The sequence below is a fragment of the Bubalus bubalis genome, chromosome 9, assembly GCF_019923935.1.
Source record: "Bubalus bubalis isolate 160015118507 breed Murrah chromosome 9, NDDB_SH_1, whole genome shotgun sequence".
In the NCBI taxonomy this organism is placed as follows: domain Eukaryota; kingdom Metazoa; phylum Chordata; class Mammalia; order Artiodactyla; family Bovidae; genus Bubalus; species Bubalus bubalis.
The window spans coordinates 70115515-70141305 of NC_059165.1; the positions used below are offsets into that span (position 1 = coordinate 70115515).

General features: G+C 37.9%; 1 protein-coding gene across 1 annotated transcript; it reads right to left on the reverse strand.

Annotated features, from left to right (window-relative positions):
- Nucleotides 1–7855: 7855 nt before the first annotated feature.
- LOC102401335 (olfactory receptor 5V1-like) lies at nt 7856–12985 on the reverse strand. Its single transcript, XM_006043724.3, has 2 exons — nt 11506–12985; nt 7856–9024 (listed from the first exon to the last, which is right to left on the reverse strand). The coding sequence occupies exon 2, from the start codon at nt 8999–9001 to the stop codon at nt 8054–8056; it is 948 nt and encodes a 315-aa protein (XP_006043786.2). The 5' UTR covers nt 9002–9024; nt 11506–12985; the 3' UTR covers nt 7856–8053.
- Nucleotides 12986–25791: the final 12806 nt, after the last annotated feature.

Sequence of the window (25791 nt, forward strand, 5' to 3'; positions counted from 1 at the left end):
TGCACAAAGAAGAAAGCTACAAACAAGGTGAAAAGAAAATCCTCAGAATAGGAGAAAAGAATAGCAAATGAAATAACTGACAAAGGATTAATCTCCAAAATATACATGCAGCACATGCATTTTAATACTGGAAAAACAAACAACCAATCAGAAAGTGGTCAGAAGACCTAAACAAACGTTTCTCCAAAGAAGACATACAGAATGGCTATTAAACACATGAAAAGATGCTCAACATCACTCGTTATTCAGTTCATTTCAGTCACTCAGTCGTGTCCAACTCTTTGCAACCCTACAAATTGCAGCACACCAGGCCTCGCTGTCCATCACCAACTCCCGGAGTTCACCCAAACTCATGTCCATCGAGTTGTTGATGCCATCCAGCCATCTCATCCTCTGTCGTCTCCTTCTCCTCCTGCCCCCAATCCCTCCCAACATCAGAGTCTTTTCCAATGGGTCAACTCTTTGCATGAGGTGGCCAAAGTATTGGAGTTTCAGCTTTAGCATCAGTCCTTCCAATGAACAACCAGGACTGATCTCCTTTAGGATGGCCTGGTTGGATCTCCTTGCAGTCCAAGGGACTCTCAAGAGTCTTCTCCAACACCACAGTTCAGAAGCATCAATTCTTCGGTGCTCAGCTTTCTTCACAGTCCAACTCTCACATCCATACATGACCACTGGAAAAACCATAGCCTTGACTAGATGGACTTTTGTTGGCAATGTAATGTCTCTGCTTTTCAATATGTTATCTAGGTTGGTCATAACTTTCCTTCCAAGGAGTAAGTGTCTTTTAATTTCATGGCTGCAATCACCATCTGCAGTGATTTTGGAGCCCAGAAAAATAAAGTCTGACACTGCTTCCACTGTTTCCCCATTTATTTCCCATGAAGTGATGGAACCGGATGCCATGATCTTAGTTCTGAATGTTGAGCTTTAAGCCAACTTCTTCACTTGCCTCTTTCACTTTCATCAAGAGGCTTTTTAGTTCCTCTTCACTTTCTGCCATAAGGGTGGTGTCATCTGCATATCTGAGGTTATTGATATTTCTCCTGGCAATCTTGATTCCAGCTTGTGCTTCTTCCAGGCCAGTGTTTCTCATGATGTACTCTGCATAGAAGTTAAATAAGCAGGGTGACAATATACAGCCTTGACGTACTCCTTTTCCTATTTGGAACCAGTCTGTTGTTCCATGTCCAGTTCTAACTGTTGCTTCCTGACCTGCATATAGGTTTCCCAAGAGGCAGGTCAGGTGGTCTTGTATTCCCATCACTTTCAGAATTTTCCACAGTTTATTGTGATCCACATAGTCAAAGGCTTTGGCATAGTCAATAAAGCAGAAATAGATGTTTTTCTGGAACTCTATTGCTTTTTCCATGATCCAGTGGATATTGGCAATTTGATCTCTGGTTCCTCTGCCTTTTCTAAAACCAGCTTGAACATTTGGAAGTTCACGGTTCACATATTGCTGAAGCCTGGCTTGGAAAATTTTGAGCATTACTTTACCAGCGTGTGAGATGAGTGCAATTGTGCGTAGTTTGAGCTTTAATAGAGAAATGCAAAATAAAACCACAATTAGGTAACACTTCACACTGTTCAGAATGGCCATAATTTAAATGTCTACAAACAATAAATGCTAGAGAGGGTGTGGAGCAAAGGGAACCATATTGCACTGTTGGTAGGAATGCAAATTGCAACAGCCACTATGGAGAACAGTATGGAGATTCTTTTTGAAAAACTAAGAATGAAATTACCATATGACCAAGTAATCCACTATTGGGCATATACCCTCAAAAAATCATAACTGAAAAAGATATATGTACCCCAGTGTTCACTGAAATACTATTTAAAATAGCTAGGACATAGAAACAACCTAGATGTTCATCAGCAGATGAAGAGATAAAGAAGTTGTGGTATATATGCAACAATGGAATAATACTCAGCTGTAAAAAGGAACAGCTTTAAGTCAATTCTAGTGAGGTGTATGAACCTAGAGCCTATTATACAGAGTGAAGTAAATCAGAAAGAGAAAAACAAGTATTATATGTTTGTTAGTTGCTTAGTTGTGTCCAACTCTTTGCGGATCCATGAACCTGCTAGGCTTTTCTGTCCATGGAATTCTCCTGGCAAGAATACTGAGTGGGTTGCCATTCCCTTCTCCAGAAGATCTTCCTGATCCAGGGAGCAAACTCAGGTATCTTGCATTGCAGGCAAATTCTTTACCATCTGAACCACCAAGGAAGTCCTGCAAATATTATATATTAATGTATATATATGAAATCTAAAAAGATGATACTGATGATCTTCCTTGCAGGGCAGCAAAGGAGACACAGACATGAAGAACAGAGTTTTGTAACAGTGGGGGACAAAGAGAGTGGGATGACTTGAGAGAGTAGTATTGAAACATATACATTACCATATATTAAAATAGATACATTAGGAATTTAGTGTATGATATAGGGAACCCAAAGCCCATGCTCTGGGACAACCTAAAGGTATGGGATGGGGAGGGATGTGGGAGGAAAGTTTAAAACAAAGGGAACATATGTGTGCCTGTGGTTGACTCATGTTGGTGTATGATAGAAACCATCACAATATTGAAAAGTAACTATCTTCCAATTAAAAATAAAATAAAATTAAAAAAAAATTAATGCCAACAAAATAGTATTGAGAAAACTAGACAGCAACATGCAAAAGAACTCTCGTGCTGCATACAAAAATAAACTCAAAATTTAATAATACATAAATGGAAGGCCTGAAATCATAAAATTTCTAGAAGAAAACTTTGGACTTAGTAATTTTTTTTTAGATATATCTCCTGAGGCCAGGGTAACAAAGTTCAAAAAAAATTTTTCATATGCTTACATCAAACTAAACCTGGAGAAGGGAAAGATTACCCACTCCAGTATTCTGACCTGGAGAATTGCATGGACTGTATAGTCCATGGGGTCATGAAGAGTTATACACAACTGAGTGATTTTCACCTCACATCAAACTAAAAACCTTTTGCATGGTAAAAAGGAAAACCATCAAGAAGCTGGAAAGGACACTTATTGAACTGAAGATGTTAACAATGTATCTGACAAGGACTCAATATTTAAAATATACAAAAATCTCATAAAATTCAACATCAAACCAAAACAAAAAAAAAAAACAATTCAATTAAAATTGAACAAAGGAACCTCATAGATATTTTTATGAATACATATTGGTGGCCAATATGCAAATAAAAGATGCTTACATCTTTAATCATCAGGTAAATGTAAACCAAAACAGTGATGAGATATCACCTAACACCTGTTAGATTGTCTATTATCAAAAAGACAACAAATAACAAATAATGATAAGCATGTGGAAAACAGGAAACCCTGTGAACCATTGAAGGGAATGTAAATTGTACAGTCACTGTTTAAAAGAGTATAGAGGCATCTCACAAAATTAAAAAAAAGAACTACCATATGTTGTGTCTCAGTCATGTCTAAATTTTGTGACCATAGTCCACCAGGCTCCTCTATCCATGGGATTTTCCAGAAAACAATATTGGAGTGGGTTGCAATTTCCTATCCGAGGGTATCTTCCCCATCCTCCTGGCTTCCCAGGAGGTGCTAGTGAATATGCCTACCAATGCAGGAGATGCAAGAGATGAGAATTTGATCCCTGGGTCAAGAAGATACCCTGGAGGGGGGCATGGCAGCCCACTCCAGTATTCTTGCCTGGAAAATACCATGGACAGAGGACCCTGCAGGGCTACAGTCTATGGAGTTGCAAAGAACTGGACATGATTGAGCACACACACATACAATTTGAAAATATATATAAACCCCCATTTGCAGCATTTTTTACTATAGACAAGCTATAGAAGCAACCTAAGTACCTATTGATAAACATATGGATAAAGAAGATCTATATGGTGGAGTGTTACTCAACTGCAAAAAAGAAAAAAACTTTGTCATCTGTGAAAATATGGTTGGACCTAGAGGGTGTTACTCCAGGTGAAATAAATCAGACAAAAAAAGGAAAATATACAATTTCACTTATATGTGGACTCTAAAGAACATAAATGAATAAGTGTAACAGAAACAAAGTCATAGATATAAAAAATAAATAGCTGATTGTCAGAGAGGAGGAGGTGGGATACATCTATAAACAGATGAAGTAGATTAAGAGGTACAAACCTTCAGTTACAAAATAAGTGAGTTATATGTATGAGCTGTGAGTAATATAGTCAATAATGAAATTATATCTTTATATGGTGACAAATGATAATTAAAATTACTGTGGTGGTCATTTTGAAATGTATAGTAATACTGTATCACTATGTGTGCACCATGAAGTAACATAGATCTTCAAAAACAAGCAAGTAGACTCATAGAAAAAGATGCCAAAAGCAGGAAATGGAGAGAGGGTAAATTCAATGAAGATAGTCAAAAGTTACAATGCTCAGTAATAAGATAAATAAATACCAGAGCTGTAATGTACAGTGTAATAAATATAATTAATTACCACTGCTCTATGTTATATATGAAAATTGTTGAGAGTAAATCTTAAGTTCTCATCACAAATAACAAGATTCTTTTATTTATTTAATTTTGCATCTATATGGCATGATAGATATTTACTGAAAGTATTGCTGTAACCATTTAATGATACATGAGAGTCAAATCATTATGCTGTACACCTTAAATTTGTGCAGAACAGTGTCTCAATTAATCTGAAAATATTTGAGGAAAAAAAGAAGACTCTGTCATTGGCCTGAGAGTAGATTTATAGGTCAATGAAACAGAATTGCAACTGATATAAACCTGTAAATATATGTTCAACTGATTTTCTACAAAGATGGTAAGACAATTTAAATAAGCATGGGAGATATTTTTGGAGTAATAAAAGAAACCAAAAATAAACAATCTACAAAATGAAAAATCAACCTACAGAATGAGAGAAAATATTTTCAAATTATATATTTGATAAAGGGTTAATATCCAAAATAAATAAGAAAACATATAGTTTGATAGCAATAAGACTAATCTAATATTTTTAAAGGGCAGAATAACTAAATACCCTTTTTTATTCAAAGATGTTATATTAATGATAACAGGTACCTGAAAAGGTGATCAACATCACTGAACATCAAATATTTAATAAATGCAAAACATAAACACATTCAATATGAACTTGATAGAATGGCTCCCTGAAAAGATGAGTAATAACAGTAATTGGCAAAGACATGGAGAAAAAGAAAGCTAAGCACTGAAGAATTGATGCTTTTGAACTGTGGTGTTGGAGAAGACTCTTGAGAGTCCCTTGGACTGCAAGGAGATCCAACCAGTCCATCCTAAAGGAGATCTGTCCTGGGTGTTCATTGGAAGGACTGATGTTGAAGCTGAAGCTCCAATACTTTGGCCACCTGATGCGAATAGCTGACTCATTTGAAATGACCCTGATGCTGGGAAAGATTGAGGGCAGGAGGAGAAGGGGACGACAGAGGATGAGATGATTGGATGGCATCACCGACTCAATGGACATGAGTGTGGGTGAACTCTGGGAGCTGGTGATGGACAGCGAGGCCTGGTGTGCTGTGGCTCATGGGGTCACAAAGAGTAGGACACTGTGCACTGTTGGTGAGAATGCAAATTGGTCAGAGATAGTGGAAAAATGTATGAAAGTTCCTTAAAAGTTACAAATAGAACTACCATATGATTCAGCCATTCCACTTTTGGGATATATCTAAAGGAAATGAAAACAGAATCTTGTAGAATATCTGCACCCCCAAGTTCATTTTTCATTGTAGTTCAGTTCAGTTCATTCCCTCAGTCATTGTCCGACTGGTGTTACATTAACATATCCCATGTATTCTGTCTTTATGTGATGAAGACTTGATTCTTTCATACCACATGCAAACTTTAGAAAAAAAAAATGGAATAAAAACAACAAATCTCAAGTCTATAATAGTAATGCTATTATTTCATTTTATTCTTCAGGTATGCATAAGTTTTCCCACTCTTTTGAAAATTAAGTGACATATAAATGACTCATCACAATTATGAATAGCCCTGTATGTTGTGGAAGATGTATATTAGGCATTTTCTGAATTTTGTAAAATGTAATTAATACAAAAACATCATATCTCAATACATTTTTACTCTAGCTCATGTAACAAAAAGTACATATGATCAGCCTATCATTTGATAGCCTGAAATATAATTTAAAGGATAATTTTGAAAATTACTAAGAGGCCAATGACAATCCAGAGGAGGTATTGATAGATGTTTTGGAGTAATATAAGACTACCTCACATAGTGATAATGGAAAGGTAGACTGCAGATAAGAGAAAGAAAGAAGATACTGAATGTCAGTGAATGGAGAATCAGAAATGCAGAGAGTGGGGATATACTAATTGTGATCACCAGACTGAAGATTAAATTTTTAGCTATTGAGATGTCCAGGATAGGGATAAATTTTTTATATTTTTTATTTATTTATATTAGCTGTGCTGGGTATTCATTGCTACTGCAGGCTTTCTCTAGTTGCAGTGTGAGGGCTTCTCATTGAGATGATATCTCTTATTGCAGAGCACAAGCTCTAGGGCACTTGGTTTTCAGTAGTTGTGGCACATGGGCTCTGTAGCTGTGACTCCTGGGCTCAGTAGTAGAGGTGCATGGGCTTAGTTGCTCCACAGCATGTAGAATCTTCCTAGACCAGTGATTGAACCAATGTCCCTTTCATTTCAAGGAAGATTCTTAGCCACTGGACCACTGGGGAAGCCCAGAAGATTATTAAGAAAAATTATGCATGACTTCACTTTGAAGTATTAAAACATAGAGAAAATAATTTTACCTCTACATGTGACAAGGAGAGGGAATGGAGTGGTGTACCATCCACAGTCACAGACTATCACTCTCTAGGCAAACTGAATGGAAGTGCTGCACTTTAAGGCAAAGCAGAGTCTAGTTTCATGAATTTTAGTTTGAGGAGTGGGGGAAAACTGATAATAAAAATATGAGGTAGAAGATAAGAAGATGTGTTTGTGTGTGCATGTGTGTATTAAATGATGTTTCTTTCAGTTTTGACCATGTTGAGGCTATGATGATAGTAATATAGTGAGCTGAAATAGAGATCTAAAGCTGTTCAGTTCAGTCACTCAGTCATGTCTGACACAGAACTAAATGCACTCCTGTGACCAAGGACAAGCAGAACTGAGAATGAATAGGGTTATCAGAAAAGGAAGAAACAGAGAAATATAGAGTAAGTAGAAGCAAAAGTTGAAGAGTAAGAATGAAATGAAAACAAAAGGGAGTAAGAGCATAAGCAGTCAATCAAATAAAGGAAATAAGTGTAAGGATGATCTATAGATGATATCATTCAGAAACATGCAAACATACAGATAATATAGGCATATGGATATGGATAAGACCATATATCCAAGTTAATTTAAGACTGCTTTGATTTATATCCCTTATACTAGTGAAATTACTAACAGTTCTCTGCTTCCTTTCAAAAATGTCAAATTTTAGAAGATGAACTTAAAGATCCTGTGAATAAAGGAAGAGACATCCATATATAGAGAAGCATGGTGGTGGTAGGTTAAGTCACTGACTTTTGGGACCCCATGGACTCTAGCCCATCAGGCTCCTCTGTCCATGGGATTTCCCAAGCAAGAATATTGGAGTGGGTTGCCATTTCCTTCTGCAGAGGATCTTCCCGACCCAGGGATCAAACCAAGGTCTCTTGCATTGCAGGCGGATTCTTTACCAACTGAGCCACCAGAGAAGCCCCATGCTACTGCTGCTAAGTCACTTCAGTTGTGTCTGACCCTGTGCGACCCCATAGATGGAAGCCAACCAAGCTCCCCCATCCCTGGGATTCTCCAGGCAAGAACACTGGAGTGGGCTGCCATTTCCTTCTCCAGAGAAGCCCCATAGAGAAGTATAATTAAGATTATATGCATTTGCACCTGTGTGAAAATTTCTAACTGTATGTAAGTATGCATTTCATATGTAACAATTAAAAATTATTCTATGTATTCATGCTAAAATAAATATTGAATCATTCCCTTTTAACATTAGACTTGCTGTAAACATGCTTTCTGATATAAGAGCCTTCTGATTGCTCCTTTCACCTCTGTGTTTCTCATGCTATAAATCATGGGGTTTAACATTGGTGTAATAATTCCATATAACATGGAGATGAGTCTATCTCTTGCTGGGGAGTGTTGACTGGAAAAGGGACGTACATAGGTAAATATTGTTGTGCCACCGAATAAACAGACCACCAGAAGGTGGGAAGCACATGTGGAAAAGGCTTTACGCTTCCCTTCTGCTGACTGGATCTTTAGGATGGTAGATATGATGTAGAAATAAGAGATAAAGATGACCAGGAAGGCACTGCTCCCCAGGATACCTGCTTCCACCAAAATAAGCATTTCTGCCACATAGGTGGATGAGCATGAGAGAGTGACCACTGGTGGGATGTCACAGTAGTACTGGTTAACTTGGTTGGACTTGCAGAAAGAAAGGCGGAATGTGGACACTGTATGAAGGAGGGAATTGAGAAACCCTGCTACCCAAGTCCCAGCCATCAGCTGAACACAGCGAACCTTGGTAATGATGAGGGTGTAACGGAGAGGGAAACAGATGGCCACATACCTGTCATAAGCCATGACAGAGAGAAGGAAGACTTCAGTCCCCACAAGCGCCACCAGAAAATAAAGCTGCAAAGCACACCCAATGTAGGAAATGCTATGCTTCTCAGTCAAGAGGTTCTCCAGCATCTTGGGGACAGTAACTGATGGGCAGAAGATGTCTAAGAGGGACAGATTTGCCAAAAAGTAATACATGGGTGTGTGCAGTTTTTTCTCAGTTCCAATGGCCAAGAGAATAACTCCATTTCCCACCAAGGTGACCTGATAGATGATAGTAAAGACCACAAAGAGAGGGTAGCGCACCTCGGGGCGATCAGAAAGCCCTATGAGGATAAATTGAGTCACCGTGGTTTGATTGCAGATGCCCATCTCTTCAATTCACATCAGTCTTTCTGGAAGTAATGTAACAAATAAAGATGAATTACAGCAAAAAGCCAAAGAGACAAACAATGAGAAATTCTTGCAGAACAGATGGTGTGTGGTTGATCATGAACTATGTAAAATAATGTTTTATTAGAGATTTTCATTATTATAACTACTGTTAAATACATCTTCTGTGTTCATAATTCTTGAAAGATTTATCCGCAGTGGATCCTTGTCAAGAGGAATCCCTCTGAGAAAGTAAGAATACTTTTAAAAATTTGCCTTCAGTAATACCATTGTAGATTCTTCAGGAATGCTTGAGATTTCACAATTCAGTGACACTAACATTCTGTTTCTCACATCTGCTTGGACATTTACCTTATTTTGCCTTGTATTATCTGAATGTGTATTATTTTATACACTATCTCAATACAAACAGTTGGAAGGTAGAAGCTATATATTATTCCTTGGTACTTTAATATCTGCTACCAACCTCAAATATATCATATAAAAATGTTTATCTAAATGATTGGTGAAAAAGGAATAAATGTTTTACTTGTATAAGAATTTTTATCTAAATGATTCTTAAATAAAAGAATGAGTGAGGTTTTACCTGCTCTGACAAAATGTTTATATTAGTAAGAAATAAATATGGAAACACTTTTGTAACTTCAAAGTCATAGTTGTTTCAATATCAGCAACTATGTATTTTCCAGAAACAGTATAACCTATTATGATTGTTAGCCTATAAAATATAAATATGACTTGGTTGACAGTGTCTGAATGTCACCCAAAAAAGAAACAAATATATTCAATTTCTTTTCCTTTTAAAGTTTAAATATCTGACCATGTGTCTGAGTATTTAAAGAATTATGAAGTTGAAAATTTAAATATGCTTGAACATACCGCTAATATTGAGTCTCCTGCATTGCAGGCAGATTCTTTACCATCTGAGCCACAGGGAAGCCCATTGGTCATACCAACTCTTATTTAATTTTCTAATTTCATTTCTATGTATGTTAATAGTCCACATAAATCATCCAGTTTATGATATTTACAAAAATTATTTTAATTGAAAATCTACAATATCTCTGTGGATTTTGTCACTTTGCAAACTTTTTAAATATCACATGCATATATTATAGAAAAATGTGAATAGAAAATAAAATAAAAAGGCATTTTCAATGCCCCCCTTCACATGTATTGTGCCAACTGAAAACTGTTAATTGATTTCTGAAATAAAATATATTAATATAAATAGCACTATTATACACAATGATTTATTTATATGCATTAAATAAAATTAATGGATATTATTTTGGATTTCAGCCAACTTTTCCCTATGCAATGTTTAGACAAAAATCTTTGAGACACTTTGGGAGATGTTTTTACTTTTTCTACAAGCAGCACCAGAACTATAATGCTTGGGGGAAAAAAAAACTTTTATCAATAATTCTCAAATCATGACCTTTAGGAAATAATATTGCTGTGATAATCACAAAGTATCTATAATTTTTTATAGATACTTTCAATCTATAGAAGGCATTTAATGAATGAGTTAAAATGTCAAAACAAAAACATCTAATGTGTCACTTCTCAAATTCTCAAATTTTCAATAGTCTATTGTGCTGTTCAATTTCAGTCTACAGTTAATATTTTAAAAATAATATAATCACTTAAATAAGTTTTTGAAGGCACTTTATAATAAAATATTTTGAGATAGTAAATATTAATTTCTATACTAAGTACTCATTTTTCTTTATACCCACACTTACTAATTTGTTTCATTTTTTGCAAGGATTATGAAAAATAAGTCAAAATCCTCCTGGCAAACACATAAGGTAGCTCTACATAAGGATACATAATCAACATACATCTTTTATAACATAATGAAGTGAAGTCGCTCAGTCGTGTCTGACTCTTTGCGACCCCATGGACTGTAGCCTACCAGGGTCCTCCATCCATGAGATTTTCCAGGCAAGAGTACTGGAGTGGGTTGCCATTTCCTTCTCCATTAAAACATAATCAATTTTTGCTGAACTTTGCACTTTATCATTTAAGTATGTTAAGTTAAGCTTAGGGTCTTGGCATATAGAATGTAGAATTTGTTCATTTGGGAAGGAAACTTTTATTCATTTTAACAATACACTCCTTTTAAATCAAATATATTTAAAGTTTAGGTGTTTGATATCTAAATAGAAAAATAAGTGAGTTTTTTAATTTAAATAATATATTGCTGAGGATGAAGTTCTGTAATATTTTTTATTAATCTAGGAGATTGGGTTAATAAAAAGAAATTCTCATGAAGTGTGATCTGTCACCTGGTTTGTGAAGTGAATTGGTGTAAATATAAGCATATGAGTATATGAAGAGAATACAGGTTGAAATTACTTTTTTATCATAAGCAGCTAAACATAATGAGAACAGGAACTAAGATGTATGTCATAAGATTAGCCTTCTTTGGAAATTTCCCAGAAAACAAACTCTCTTATTATTTGTATATGGCTTACCCTTTTGCATATGGTGAAAACAGCTGTATCATATATGAAGCTCTTTTCTTTAGCAAGTAATCACTTCAAGGTTCAACTACACAGAGGAAAAAAATTAGTCAATTATTCACAAATAATCACTGAAAAATGCTGGCTCTTAAGAAAATTTGAAATTTATAAATTATTTAGCACATCAATTACAAAGAAAATATATTTATTAAAGCTATATTGCTAAATAATAAGTTCTATAGCTCATTTTTAATGCATGAAGTAATAGCCAAAATAATAAAGAAAAAATATTCTTGTTACATATATCTCCACATGCTTTGTGACATCTTTGTTCCTTATGGTTTCATGGACCCAGTTCTAGAGAACGTATTTCCAGGTCTATGGGTCAGAAACACTGATTAGATACAGCAGCATTTCACATATAGACAATTTGGATGCACACTTCTGTCGGTATGCACAACTTTTATGACTTAAAGTATTTATAGAGACATTCATTCTATTATATTTGAAATTTTACTCTTAATCTTACTCATATGGTATTCAGTTTTAACTAATTTCTTAAATGTATACATTTTCTCAACATCCAATTATTAACCTTAGCTTTAAAAGTCTATAATTTAATGTACAATTCAGAGGGCTCATTACAAACCCAAACATTCACTAAAAAGAAAGTAAAATGAACTAGCTGAAAAAAAGCTCAGTAAATACAAGCAAACTACTCACTCCTACATAGGTGCATACTGCAACTTCCTTTATTAGTTTATATGATGCCCACTTTTTCCTTAGGGAGAAAAAACAATAATAAGGACTATAGAGAGTATCTACTTCTCTTATTCATAATCTAAATTACTACCAACCTAACAATGGACATCTGGAGGACACAAACAAAACATTGGAGACCAAGGAGAAAGGAGTAGTGACCCCACAAGAGACTGAGCCACACTTGCTTGTGAGTGTTTGGGAGTCTCTGGCAGAGGCATGGGTTGACAGTGGCATGGGTTGATAGTGGTGGGGGCACTGACAGTAGTGGTCCTGGGAGGTGTGGCATGCTGGCATAAGTCCTTTTGAATGAGGTTACCATTACTCCTACTATAGTTTGCCCTTAGGCCAAACTACAGGGACAGAACACAATCCCACCTGTCAAAAAAAAAAAAAGATTAATTGGATTAAAGATTTACTGGGCACCATTTACTTGCCCATCAGAGCAAGAACCAGTTTTCCCCAGTCAGTCCCTCTCATCAGGTAGCTTGCACAAGCCTCTTATCCTCATCCATCAGAGGGCAGACAGAATGAAAACCATAATCACAGAAAACTAACCAAAATGATTACATGGATCACAGCATTGTATAAGTTAATGAAATTATGGCCCATGCCATGTATGGCCACCCATATGGAGATAGAGAGTATTGTCAAAACATGATCCGCTGGAGAAGGGAATGGCAAACCACATTCTTGCTTTGAGAACTCCATAAACAGCATGAAAAGGTAAAAAGATATGACACTGAAAGATGAACTCCACAGGTCAAGAGGTGTCCAATATACTACTGGAGAAGAACAGAGAAATAGCTCCTGAAGGAATGAAAAAGCTGAGCCAAAGCAGAAACGACTCCCAGTTCTGGAGGAGTCTGGTGGTGAAAGTAAGGTATGATGCTGTAAAAAACAATATTCCATAGGAACCTGGAATGTTAGGTCCATGAACCAAGGGAAACTGGCAATGGTCAAATAGGAGATGGCAAGAGTGAACACTGACATTTTAGGAATCAATAAACTAAAAGGGATGGCAATGAGTTAATTTAATTCAGATGGCCGTTATATCTACTACTGTGGGCAAGAATACCTTAGAAGAAATGAAGTAACCCTCATAATCAACAAGAGTCTGTAATGCAGTACTTGGGTTCAATCTCAAAAAAGACAGAACAATCTCTGTTCATTTCCAAGGCAAACCATTAAATATCATAGTAATCCAAGTCTATGCCCCAGCCACTAAAGTCGAAGAAGCTGAAGTTGAATGGTTCTATTAGAACTTACAAGACCTTCTAGAATTAAACCCCCAAAAGACGTCCTTTGCATTATAAGGGACTGGAAGGCAAGAGTGAGAAGTCAAGAGATACCTTGAGTAATAGGCAAGTATGGCCTTGGAGTACAAAATGAAGCAGGGCAAACGCTAACAGAGTTTTGCCAAGAGAACACAATGGTCATTGCAAACACCCTCTTCCAACAACACAAGAGATGACTACACATGGACATCACCAGATGGTCAATACCAAAATCAGATTGATTATACTCTTTGTAGCCAAAGATGGAGAAGCTCTATACAGTCAGCAAAGAAAAGACTGGGAACTGACTGTGGTTCAGATCATGAACTCATTATTGAAAACTTAAGACTTAAATTGAAGAAAGTAGAGGAAACTACTAGACTGTTCAGTTCAGCTCAGTTCACTTGCTCAGTCGTGTCCAACTCTTTGCGACCCCATGAACTGCAGTATACCAGGCCTCCCAGTCCATCACCAACTCCTGGAGTTTACCCAAACTCATGTCCATTGATGGAAAAGACGATGGCACCCCACTCCAGTAATCTTGGTTGGAAAATCCCAAGGACAGAGGAGCCTGGTAGGCTGCAATCCATGGGGTTGCAAAGAGTCAGACACGATTGAGCGACTTCACTTTCACTTTTCATTTTCATGCATTGGAGAAGGAAATGGCAACACACTCCAGGGTTCTTACCTGGAGAATCCCAGGAATGGGGGAGCCTGGTGGGCTGCCGTCTATGGGGTTGAACAGAGTAGGACACGATTGAAGCGACTTAGCAGCAGCAGCAGCATGTCCATTGAGTCGGTGATGCCATCCAACCATCTCATCCTCTATCGTCCCCTTCTCCTCCTGCCCTCAGTCTTTCTCAGCATCAGGGTCTTTTCAAATCAGTCAGCTCTTTGCATCAGGTGGCCAAAGTATTGGAGTTTCAGCTTCAGCATCAGTCCTACCAATGAATATTTAGGACCGATTTCCTTTAGGATGGACTGGTTGGATTTCCGTGCAATCCAAGGGAATCTCAAGAGTCTTTCCAACATCACAGTTCAAAACCATCAATTCTTCGCACTCAGCTTTCTTCACAGTCCAACCCTCACATACATACATGACCACTGGAAAAACCATAGCCTTGAGTAGATGGACCATTGTTGGCAAAGTAATGTCTCTGATGTTGAATATCCTATCTAGGTTGGTCATAAATTTCCTTCCAAGGAGTAAGTGTCTTTTAATTTCATGGCTGAAATCAGCATCTGCAGTGATTTTGGAGGCCCAAAAAATAAAGTCTGACATTGTTTCCACTGTTTCTACATCTATTTTCCATGAAGTGATGGGACCGGATGTCATAGTCTTTGTTTTCTGAATGTTGAGCTTTAAGCCAACTTTCTCACTCTCCTCTTTCACTTTCATCGAGAGGCTTTTTAGTTCCTCTTCACCTTCTGCCATAAGGGTGATGTCATCAGCATATCTGAGGTTATTGATATTTCTCTCGGCAATCTTGATTCCAGCTTGTGCTTCTTCCAGCCCAGCATTTCTCATGACGTACTCTGCGTATAAGTTAAATAAGCAGGAAGACATATACAGCCTTGATGTACTCCTTTTCCAATTTGGAACCAGTTTGTTGTTCCATGTCCAGTACTAACTGTTGCTTCCTGACCTGCATACAGCTTTCTCAAGAGGCAAGTCAGGTGGTCTGGTATTCCCATCTCTTGAAGAATTTTCCACAGTGTATTGTGATCCACACAGTCAAAGGCTTTGGCATAGTCAATAAAGCAGAAATAGATGTTTTTCTGGAACTCTCTTGCTTTTTCCATGATCCAGCGGAAGTTGGCGATTTGATCTCTTGTTCTGCCTTTTCTAAAACCAGCTTGAACATCTAGAAGTTCACGGTTCATGTATTGCTGAAACCTGGGTTGGAGAATTTTGAGCATTACTTTACTAGCATGTGAGATGACTGCAATTGTGCAGAAGTTTGAGCATTCTTTGCAATTGCCTTTCTTTGGGATTGGAATGAAAACTGACCTTTTCCAGTCCTGTGGCCACTGCTGAGGTTTCCAAAATGCTGGCATATTGAGTGCAGCACTTTCACAGCATCATCTTTCAGGATTTGAAATAGCTCAACTAGAATTCAATTACCTCCACTAGCTTTGTTCATAGTGATGCTTTCTAAGGCCCACTTGACTTCACATTCCAGGATGTCTGGCTTTAGGTGAGTGATCACATCATTGTGATTATCTGAGTCCTGAAGATCTTTTTTGTGCAGTTCTTCTGTGTATTCTTGCCATCTCTTCTTAATGTCTTCTGCTTCTGTTAGGTTCCTACCATTTCTGTTCTTTAATGTGCCCATCTTCACATGAAATTTTCCCTTGGTATCTCTAGTTTTCTTGAAGACATCTCTAGTCTTTCCCATTCTATTGTTTTCCTCTATTTCTTTGCAATGATCACTGAGGAAAGCTTTATTTTTTATTTTATTTTATTTTATTTAACTTTACAATATTGTATTGGTTTTGCCATATAATTCTTATCTCTCCTTGCTATTCTTTGGAACTCTGTATTCAAAGGTATATATTTTCCTTTTCTCCTTTGCTTTTTGCTTTTCTTCTTTTCACAGCCATTTGTAAGACCTCCTCGGACAGCCATTTTGCTTTTTTGCATTTCTTTTTCTTGGCGATGGTCTTGATCCCTGCCTCCTGTACAATGTCACGAACTTCCATCCATAGTTCATCACTCTATCAGGTATAGTCCCTCAAATCTATTTTTCACTTTCACTGTATAATCGTTAGGGATTTGATTTAGGTCATAGCTGAATGGTCTAGTGGTTTTCCCTACTTTCTTCAATTTAAGTCTGAATTTGCCAATAAGGAGTTCATGATCTGAGCCACAGTCAACTCCCAGTCTTGTTTTTGCTGACTGTATAGAGTTTCTTCTTCTTTGGCTGCCAAGAATATAATCAATCTGATTTCAATATTGACCATCTGGTGATGTCCATGTGTAGAGTCTTCTCTTGTGTTGTTGGCAGAGGATGCCTGCTATGACCAGTGCAGTCTCTGGTGGCCTGCTGCAGGGTTGGGGGCACTGAGTGTAGCAGTACATACATGGGATCTTTTGAGGGAGGTCACCATTATCTTCATTACCTCCACCTTGGTTGGCCCCAGGTAAATAGCAGGGAGGGAACACAGCTCCACCCAACAGAAAATTGGATTAAAGATTTACTTAGTATTAGCATGGCCCTGGCCATCAGATCAAGACCCAGTTTCCCCCCTCAGTCAGTCTATCCCATCAGGAAGCTTCCATAACCCTCTTAACCTTCTCCATCAGATGGCAGATAGTCTGAAAACCACAATCACAGGAAACTAACCTATCTAAATCACATGAACCACAGCCTTGTCTAACTCAATGAAACTACGAGCCATGTCATGTAGGGCCACCCAAGATGGACAGGTCATGGTGGAGAGTTCTGACAAAATGTGGTCCACTGGAGAAGGGAATGGCAAACCACTTAAGTATTTCTGCCTTGAGAACCCCATGAAGAGTATGAAAAACCAAAAAGATAGGACACTGAAAGATGAACTCCCCAGGTAGGTAGGTGCCCAATATGCTACTGGAGATCAGTGGAGAAACAACTCCAGAAAGAATGAAGACCACTCAGGTATGACCTAAATCAAATCCTTTATGATTATACAGTGGAAGTCAAAAATATATTCAAGAGATTAGATCTGGTAGAGTTCCTGAAGAACTATGGAGGAAGTTCATAATATTGTACAGGATGCGGTGATCAAAACCATCCCCAAGAAAAGAAATGCAATAAGGCAAAATGGTTGAGTAAAGAAGAGAACAAAAGGCAAAGGAGAAAAGGAAAGATATACCCATCTGAATGCAGAATTCCATAGAATAGCAAGGAGAGATAAGAAAGCCTTCTTAAGTGAACAATGTGAAGAAATAGAGGAAAACAATAGAATGGCAAAGTCTAGAGATCTCTACAAGAAAATTCAGGGTTCCAAAGGAACATTTCATGCAAAGATGGGAACAATATAGGACAGAAACATTATGGACCTAACAGAAGCAGAAGATATTAAGAAGAGGTAGCAAGAATACACAGAAGAACTGTACCAAAAAGTTCTTAATGACCTGGAAAACCACAATCTAGAGCCAAACATGGTGGTGTGTGAAGTTAAGTGGACCTTAGGAAGCATTACTATAAACAAAGCTAGTGGAGGTGGTGGAATTACAGCTGAGCTAAAAGATGGAATTTTAGCATCCTAAAAGAATTTGCTGTTAAAGTACCACACTCAGTATGCCATCAAATTTGGAAAACACAGTGGTGGCCACAGGACACAGGACACAGGAAAAGGTCAGTTTTACATTCCAATCCCAACGAAGGGCAATGCCAAAGAATGTTCAAACAATTGCACAGTTACACTTATTTCACATGCTAGCAAGATAATACTCAAAATACCTCAAGTTAGGCTTCAACATTATGAGAACTTAAAGATGTACAAGCTGGATTTAGAAAAGACAGAGGAACAAGAGATCAAATTGCCTGTGTCCATTGGATCATTGAAAATGTAAGGGAATTTCAGAAAAACATCTACTTCTATTTCATTGACCTCGCTAAGGCCTTTGACTGTGTGGATCACAATAAAGTGTGGAAAATTCTTAGATGGGAATATTAGACCACTTTACCTGCCTTCTGAGAAACGTGTATGCAGGTCAAGAAACAACCTTTAGAATGAGTCACGGAACAACAAACTGGTTCAAAACTGGGAAAAGAGTATGTCAAGGCTGTATATTGTCAACCTACTTATTTAACTTATATGCAGAGTATATCATGCGAAATGCTTGGCTGGATGAGGCACAAGGTGAAATCAAGCTTGTCAGGAGAAATATCAATAATCTCAGATATGCAGATGACACCATTCTAATGTAGAAAGTGTACAGGAGCTAAAGAGCTTCTTGATGAAGGTGAAAGATGAGAGTGAAAAAGCTGGTTTGAAACTCAACATTCAAAAAATAAAGACCATGGCATCCAGTCCCATGACTTCATGGCAAATAGATGGGGAAACAATGGAAACAGTGACAGACTATTTTCTTGGGCCCCAAAATCACTGTGGATGGCAACTGCAGCCATAAAACTATAAGATCCTTGCTTTTTGGAATGAAAGCTATGACAAATCTAGACAGCATATTAAAAAGCATAGACATCATTTTGCTAACAAAGATCCATATAGAAAAAGTCATGGTTTTTCCAAGAGTCATGTATGGATGTGAGAATTGGACTATAAAGAAGGCTGAGCACTTCCGAATTGATGCCTTCAAACTGTGGTGCTGGAGAAGACTCTTGAGAGTCCCTTGGACTGCAAGGAAATCAGACCAGTCAATCCTAAAGGAAATCAACCTTGAATATTCATTGGAAAGACTGACACTGAAGCTGAAGCTCCAATACTTTGGCCACATGATGTGAAGGATCAACTGATTGGAAATGATCCTGATGCCTGTAAAGATTGAGAGCAGGAGGAAAAGAGGGCAAAAGAGAATGAGATGTTTGAATGGCATCATTGACTCAATGGACATGAGTTTGAGCAAACTGCAGGAGATGATAAAGGACAGGGAAGCCTAGCAAGCTGCAGTCATATTGTTGCTGCTGCTGCTGCTGCTGCTGCTGCTGCTGCTCAGTTGCTTCAGTCGTGTCCGACTCTGTGCGACCCCATAGACGGCAGCCCACCAGGCTCCCCGTCCCTGGGATTCTCCAGGCAAGAACACTGGAGTGGGTTGCCATTTCCTTCTCCAATGCATGAAAGTGAAAAGTGAAACTGAAGTCGCTCAGTCATGTCCAACTCTTCGTGACCCCATGGACTGCAGCCTACCAGGCTCCTCCATCCATGGGATTTTCCAGGCAAGAGTGCTGGACTGGAGTGCCATTGCCTTCTCCAGTCCTATTGTTAGGGATGTAAATTGCTACAGCCACTATGGAGAGCAGTATGGAGATTCCTTGTGTGGGTGTGTTCTCAGTAGCTCAGTCATGTCCAACTTTTTCCTTAAACTCTAAAGTTAGAGCTACCATATGATTCTTTTTTACTTTCTCTTTCATTATAGATTATTAAAATATTGAGTATAGTTCCCTGTGCTGTATAGTAAAATCTTGTTGGTTATCTATTTTGTATATGTGCTGTGCTTAGACCCCCAGTCGTATCTGAATCTTTGTGACCCTGTGGACTGTAGCCTGCCACACTCCTCTGCCCATGAGAACTCTCCAGGTAAGAATCCTGGAGTGGGTTGCCATGCCCTCCTCCAGGGGATCTTCCAAAACTAGGGATCGAACCCGGGTCTCCCATATTGCAGGCAGATTCTTTATCACCTGGGCCACTAGGGAAGCCCTATTTATGCTTTAATCCCCAACACCTAATTTATCCTTCCCCCTCTTCTTTGGTAACCATAAGTTTGTTTCCTATGTCTGTGAGTCTATGTCTGTTTTTAAAATAATTCATTTGTATAATTTTTATATATCATATTATATTCTCTTTGTCTGGTTTACTTCACCTAGTATGATAATCTCTAGGTCCATCCGTGTTGCTGCAAATGATATTATTTCATTCTTCTTATGGCTGAGGAATAAATAGTCCATTGTATATACATAAACTACATCTTCTTTACCAATTAATCTATTGATGAGCATGTAGGATGCTTCTGTGTTGTGGCTATTGTAAATAGTGCTGCTGTGAATATCGAGGTGTGTTAGTATTTTAGAACTATGTTTTACTATGGATATATGCCCAGAATTGCTGAATCATATGGTCGATTGATTTTTTTTTTTTTTTTAAGGAACATCCATACTGTTCCCCATAGTGACTGAACCAATTTACCTTCCTACCAAGAGTTCTAGGAGGGTTCTTTTTTCTCTGCACTCTATGCAACATTTATCATTTGTATACTTTTGATGTTGGCCATTCTTATCACTATGAGGTGATACTTCATGTAGTTTTGATCTGAGTTTCTCTCAGTAATTAGGGGTTGAGCATTTTTTTCATGTGCATTTGGCCATCTGTATGTCTTTTTGAAGAAATGCCTTTTTAGACTTTTTGACCATTTTTTGCTTGGTGTGTTTTCATATATATATATATGAAATACCTGCATGAGATATTTGTATCTTCTGGAGATTAATTTATTGAGAGTCTCATCATTTGCGAACTTTTTCTGTCCTTCTACAGGACATTTTGTTGTTGTTGTTGTTGTTTGCTTATGGCTTCCTTTGCTGTGAAAAAGCTTTCAAGTTCAGTTACATCTTATTTTTTTACTGTTATTCTTATTTCTATTACTCCAGGAGATGAAGCCATAAAAATATTGCCACAAATCAGATCTCAGTTCAAGATGGTGGAGTAGAAGTGCATGTACTCATCTCTTCTGCAAGAGCTCCAAAATTTCAACTAGCTGTTGAACAACCATTGACAGGAGAATGCTGCAACTCACTAAAAAAAAAAAAAAAAAAGATAATCCATGTTCGAAGACAAAGAATAAACTGCAATGGGAATGTAGGAGGGGCACAAACATGATAAAATCGAATCCCATATACACTGGGTGAGCAATGAACAAACTGGAGAACAATAATACCAAAGAAGTTTTCCCACTGTTGTGAAGATTCTGAGCCCCACATCAGCGTTCCCAGGCTGGGGATCTGGAAAAGAGACTAGGAATTCCCAGAGAATATGACTTTGAAGGTCAGTGCAATTTGATTATAGGATTTCCACAGGACTAGGGGAAAGAGACTCCACTCTAGGAGAGCACAAACAAAATCTTGCATGCATCAGGACCCAAGAGAAAAGAGCAGTAACCCCAAGGAGACTAAACCAGACATACACACTCGTGTTGGAGGGTCTCCTGTGGAGGTATGGGTCAAGAATGGCCTGCCACAGGCATGGGGGCACTGGTAGCAGCAGTCCTGGAAGCAGCCCCTTGGTATAAATCCTCTTGTTGGTCACCACTAACCCTACCATAGATCCCATAGACCCCAGAGCTGGGTAGCATCAGGTTAAACAAGCTCAACCCCACCTATCACCAGACAATTGGATTAAAGTTTTACTGAGTGTGGCCCTTACCACTGGGGCCTAAGGAAGACCTAGTTTTTCCTGCCACAGATCCCTTCCATCAGGAAGCTTGCACAAGCCCCTTAGCTTCATCCACCCAAGGGCAGACAGAAGAAGTAGGAAGAACCACAATCCCACAGCTGCTAGAATGAAAACCACTACACAGAATGTTAGTCAAAACGAAAATGTAGAAGGTCATGTTCCAGATGAAGAGACAAGATAAACCCCCCAAAAAAACAACTAAACGAAGTGGAGATAGGCAATTTTCCAGAAAAAGAATTCAGAATAATGATAGAGAAGATGATCCAAGATCTCAGAAAAGAAATAGAGAAGATGCAGGCAATGCTTACTGAAGCTCTGGAAGAACAAAGGAACAAATAAATAGAGATGAACAACACACCAGAAAAAATCAATAGCAGAATAACTGATGCAGAAGAATGGACAAGTGACCTGAAAGACAGAATGGTGAAAATTACTGCCACTAAATAGAATAGAGGGGAAAAAAGAATGAAAAAAATTCTGGGTTGGATGAAGCACAAGCTGGAATCAAGATTGCTGGGAGAAATATCAACAACCTCAGTTATGCAGATGACACCCCTTATGGCAGAAAGTGAAGAGGAACCAAACAGCCTCTTGATGTAGATGAAAGAGAGAGTGAAAAAACTGGCTTAAAACTCAACATTCAAAAAATAAAGATCATGGCATCTGGTCCAATCACTTCATGGAAAATAGATGGGGAAACAGTGGGAAACAGTGACAGACTTTATTTTCTTGGGCTCCAAAATCACTGCAGGTGGTGACTGCAGCCATGTACTCAAAAGATGCCTGCTCCAAGATCATAGTTTGTAGGAAAAGCTGTAATCAACCTAGAAAGAAAAGAAAGAAAGAAAAATCACTCAATTATGTCCGACTCTTTGCAATCCCATGGACTGTAGCCTACCAGGCTCCTCCATCCATGGGATTTTCCAGGAAAGAGTATTTGAGTGGGTTGCCATTTCCTTCTCCAACAGCATGTTAAAAAGCAGAGACGTTACTTTGCCAACAAAGGTCTGTCTAGTCAAAGCTCTGGTTTTTCCAGTAGTCATGTATGAATGTGAGAGTTGGGCCATAAAGAAGGCTGAGTGCTGAAGAACTGATGCTTTCAAACTGTGCTGTTGGAGAAGACTCTTGAGACTGAGTCCCTTGGACTGCAAGGAGATCAAACCAGTCAATACTAAAGGAAATCAGTCCTGAATATTCATTGAAAGGAGTGATGCTGAGGTTGAGGCTTCAGTACTTTGGCTGCTTGATGTGAAGAGCCAACTCACTGGAAAAGACCCTGATGTTGGGAAAGACTGAAGGAAGGAGGTGAAAGGGATAAGAGAACGAGATGGTTGGATGTCATTACTGATTCAATGGATATGAGTTTTAGCAAGCTCCAGGAGATGGTGAAGGACAGGGAAACCTGGCGTGCTGCAGTCCATGGGGTTGCAAAGAGTAGGACACGACTGAGTGACTAAACAACAACAAAAACGTATATCATGTCATCTGTAAAAAGTGACAGTTTTACTTCTTCTTTACCAATTTGTACTGTTTTTATTTTTATTGTTTCTAATTACCATGGCTAGGACTTCCAAAACTATGTTGAATAAAAGTAAGAGGGGACATCCTGGCTTTATTCCTGATCTGAGATTATATGCTTTCAGCCTTTCACCATTGAGTATTAAGTTAGCTGTGAGGTGCTGTCATGTTCCTGCATGCATGTTAAGTCACTTCAGTCATGTCTGACTCTGTGCAACTCTATGGACTATAGCCTGCCAGGCTCCTCTGCCTATGGGATTCTCAAGGCAAGAATTCTGGAGTGAATTGCCATGCCTTCTTTCAGGGGATCTTCCAGACCCAGGGATTGAACCCACTTCTCCTATGTCTCCTGCACTGGCAGGCAGGTTCTTTCCTGCTAGTACCAACCTGGGAAGCCTGTACCCACTTTATTATGTTGAAGTATGTTCCCTCTGTGCTTCTCAGGTGGTGCAGTGGTAAAGGATCCACTTGCCAATGCAAGAACTGTAGAAGACAATCACTGGCTCAGGAAGATCCCTTGGAGTAGGAAATGGAAACCCACTCCAATATTCTTGTCTGGAAAATTCCATGGAAAACGAAGCCTGGCAGACTCCAGTCCATAGGGTGCACAGAGTCAGGCATGACTGAGCAGTTGATCATGAGCATGTTCCCTCTACACTCACTTTTTGGAGGGTTTTTATCATAAATGAATGTTGAATTTTACAAAAGCTTATTTTGCATCAGTTGAGATTATTTTTTTCTATTCTTCAGTGTGTTAACATGGTGTGTCACACTTACTGATTTGTGCATTTGATCATGGTGATCTTTTTATGAATTTACTTTACTAGTACTTTTTGTTGTTGTTGTTGTTCAATTTTATTTTATTTTTAAACTTTACATAATTGTATTAGTTTTGCCAAATATTTTTGAGTAGTTTTGCATCTATATTCATTATGAGATTGGTCTGATTTTTTGTGTGTGTATCTTTATCTGATTTTGGCATCAGGGTGATGGTGGCCTCACAGTATGAAGTTGGGAATGTTGCTTCTGCAATTTTTCAGGAGAGTTTCAGAATGATAGGTGTTAACTCTTTTCTAAACTTTTATTAGAATTCACCTGTGAAAACATCAGTCCTAGACTTGTTTGTTGAAAGTTTTAAAATCACAGTTTCAGTACTTGTAATTTGTCAGTTCATATTTTCTCTTTCTTACTGGTTCAGTCTTTTTTTTTTTTTTTCTTTCTTTTTTATGGTTCAGTCTTAAAAGTTTCTACCTTTCTAAGAATTTCTTGGTTTCTTTTAGGTTATCCATTTTATTGGCATGTGGTTGTTTGCAGTAGTCTCTTATGGTCTTTTGTATTTCTGCTGTGTCAGTTGTAACTTTTCCTTCTTCATTTTTAATTTTATTTGAGTCCTTTCCCATTTTTTCTTGATCAGTTTGGCTGTAGGTTTGTCAATTTTGTTTATCTTTTCAAAGAACCAGATTTTAGTTTTAGTGATCTCTTCCGTCTCTATTTCATTTTTTCCTGCTCTGATCTTAATGATCTCTTTACTTCTACTACCTTTGGATTTCATTTGTTCTTTCTTTGTTTGCTTTAGGTGTAACATTTGGTTGCTTATTTGGTATTTTTCTTGTATTGCTATAAACTTCCCTCCTAGAACACATTTGATGTATACCATAAGTTTTGGTTCATCATGTTTTCATTTTGTCTCTAGATATTTTTTGACTTCCTCTTTGATTATATCAGTAATCCATTGGTTGTTTAATAGTATATTGCTTAGCTTTTGTGGTTTTGTGGAGTTGTTTGGTTTCTTTTTTCTTTTTGCATTTTTTTCTTATAGTTGATTTATAATCTCAATGATTTTTGGTCAGAAAAGATGCTTGATACAATTTCAATTTTCTTAAATTTACTTTTAGAGAGGAGAGGGAATAAAAAAAGATATATCCATTCCTTACTTTTATTCAAGGGCTGCGATGTATGTTCAAGAGAAAAGATATGCCTTCATCAAAGTATTGCCAGCCATAAATTTAAACAGTCCAATACTTCCAAGCAGGGGAGAGCATGTCATCCAGTAACTTCATCCAGTTTCAGTATTTTTAAAATTCATTTATTCTTTATGGAAGGATAATTGCTTTACAGAATTTTGTTGCTTTCTGTCAAACCTCAACATGAATCAGCCATAGATATAGATATATCTCCTCCCTTTTGAAACTCCCTCTCATCTCCCCCCGCCATCCCACCCCTCTAGGTTGATACAGAGGCCCTGTTTGAGTTTACTGAGCCATACAGCAAATTCCCGTTGGCCATCTATTTCACATATGGTAATGTAAGTTTCCACATTTCTGTTTCCATACATCTCACCCTCTCCTCCCCTCTTCCCCATGTCCATAAGTCTATTCTCAATGTCTGTTTCTCCATTGTTGTCCTATAAATAAATTCTTCAATACCATTTTTCTAGATTCTGTATATATGTGTTAGAATATGGTATTTATCTTTCTCTTTCTGACTCACTTCACTCTGTATAATAGGTTCTACATTCATCCACCTCATTAGAACTGACTCAAATGCATTCCTTTTTATGGCTGAGTAATATTCCATTGTGTATATGTACCACAACTTCTGTATCCATTCATCTGTTGATGAACATTTAGGTTGC

What these genes read in the sequence shown, in the direction of transcription:
- LOC102401335 (XM_006043724.3), bottom strand. Translation starts at nt 9,001, where the DNA reads ATGGGCATCTGCAATCAAACCACGGTGACTCAATTTATCCTCATAGGG.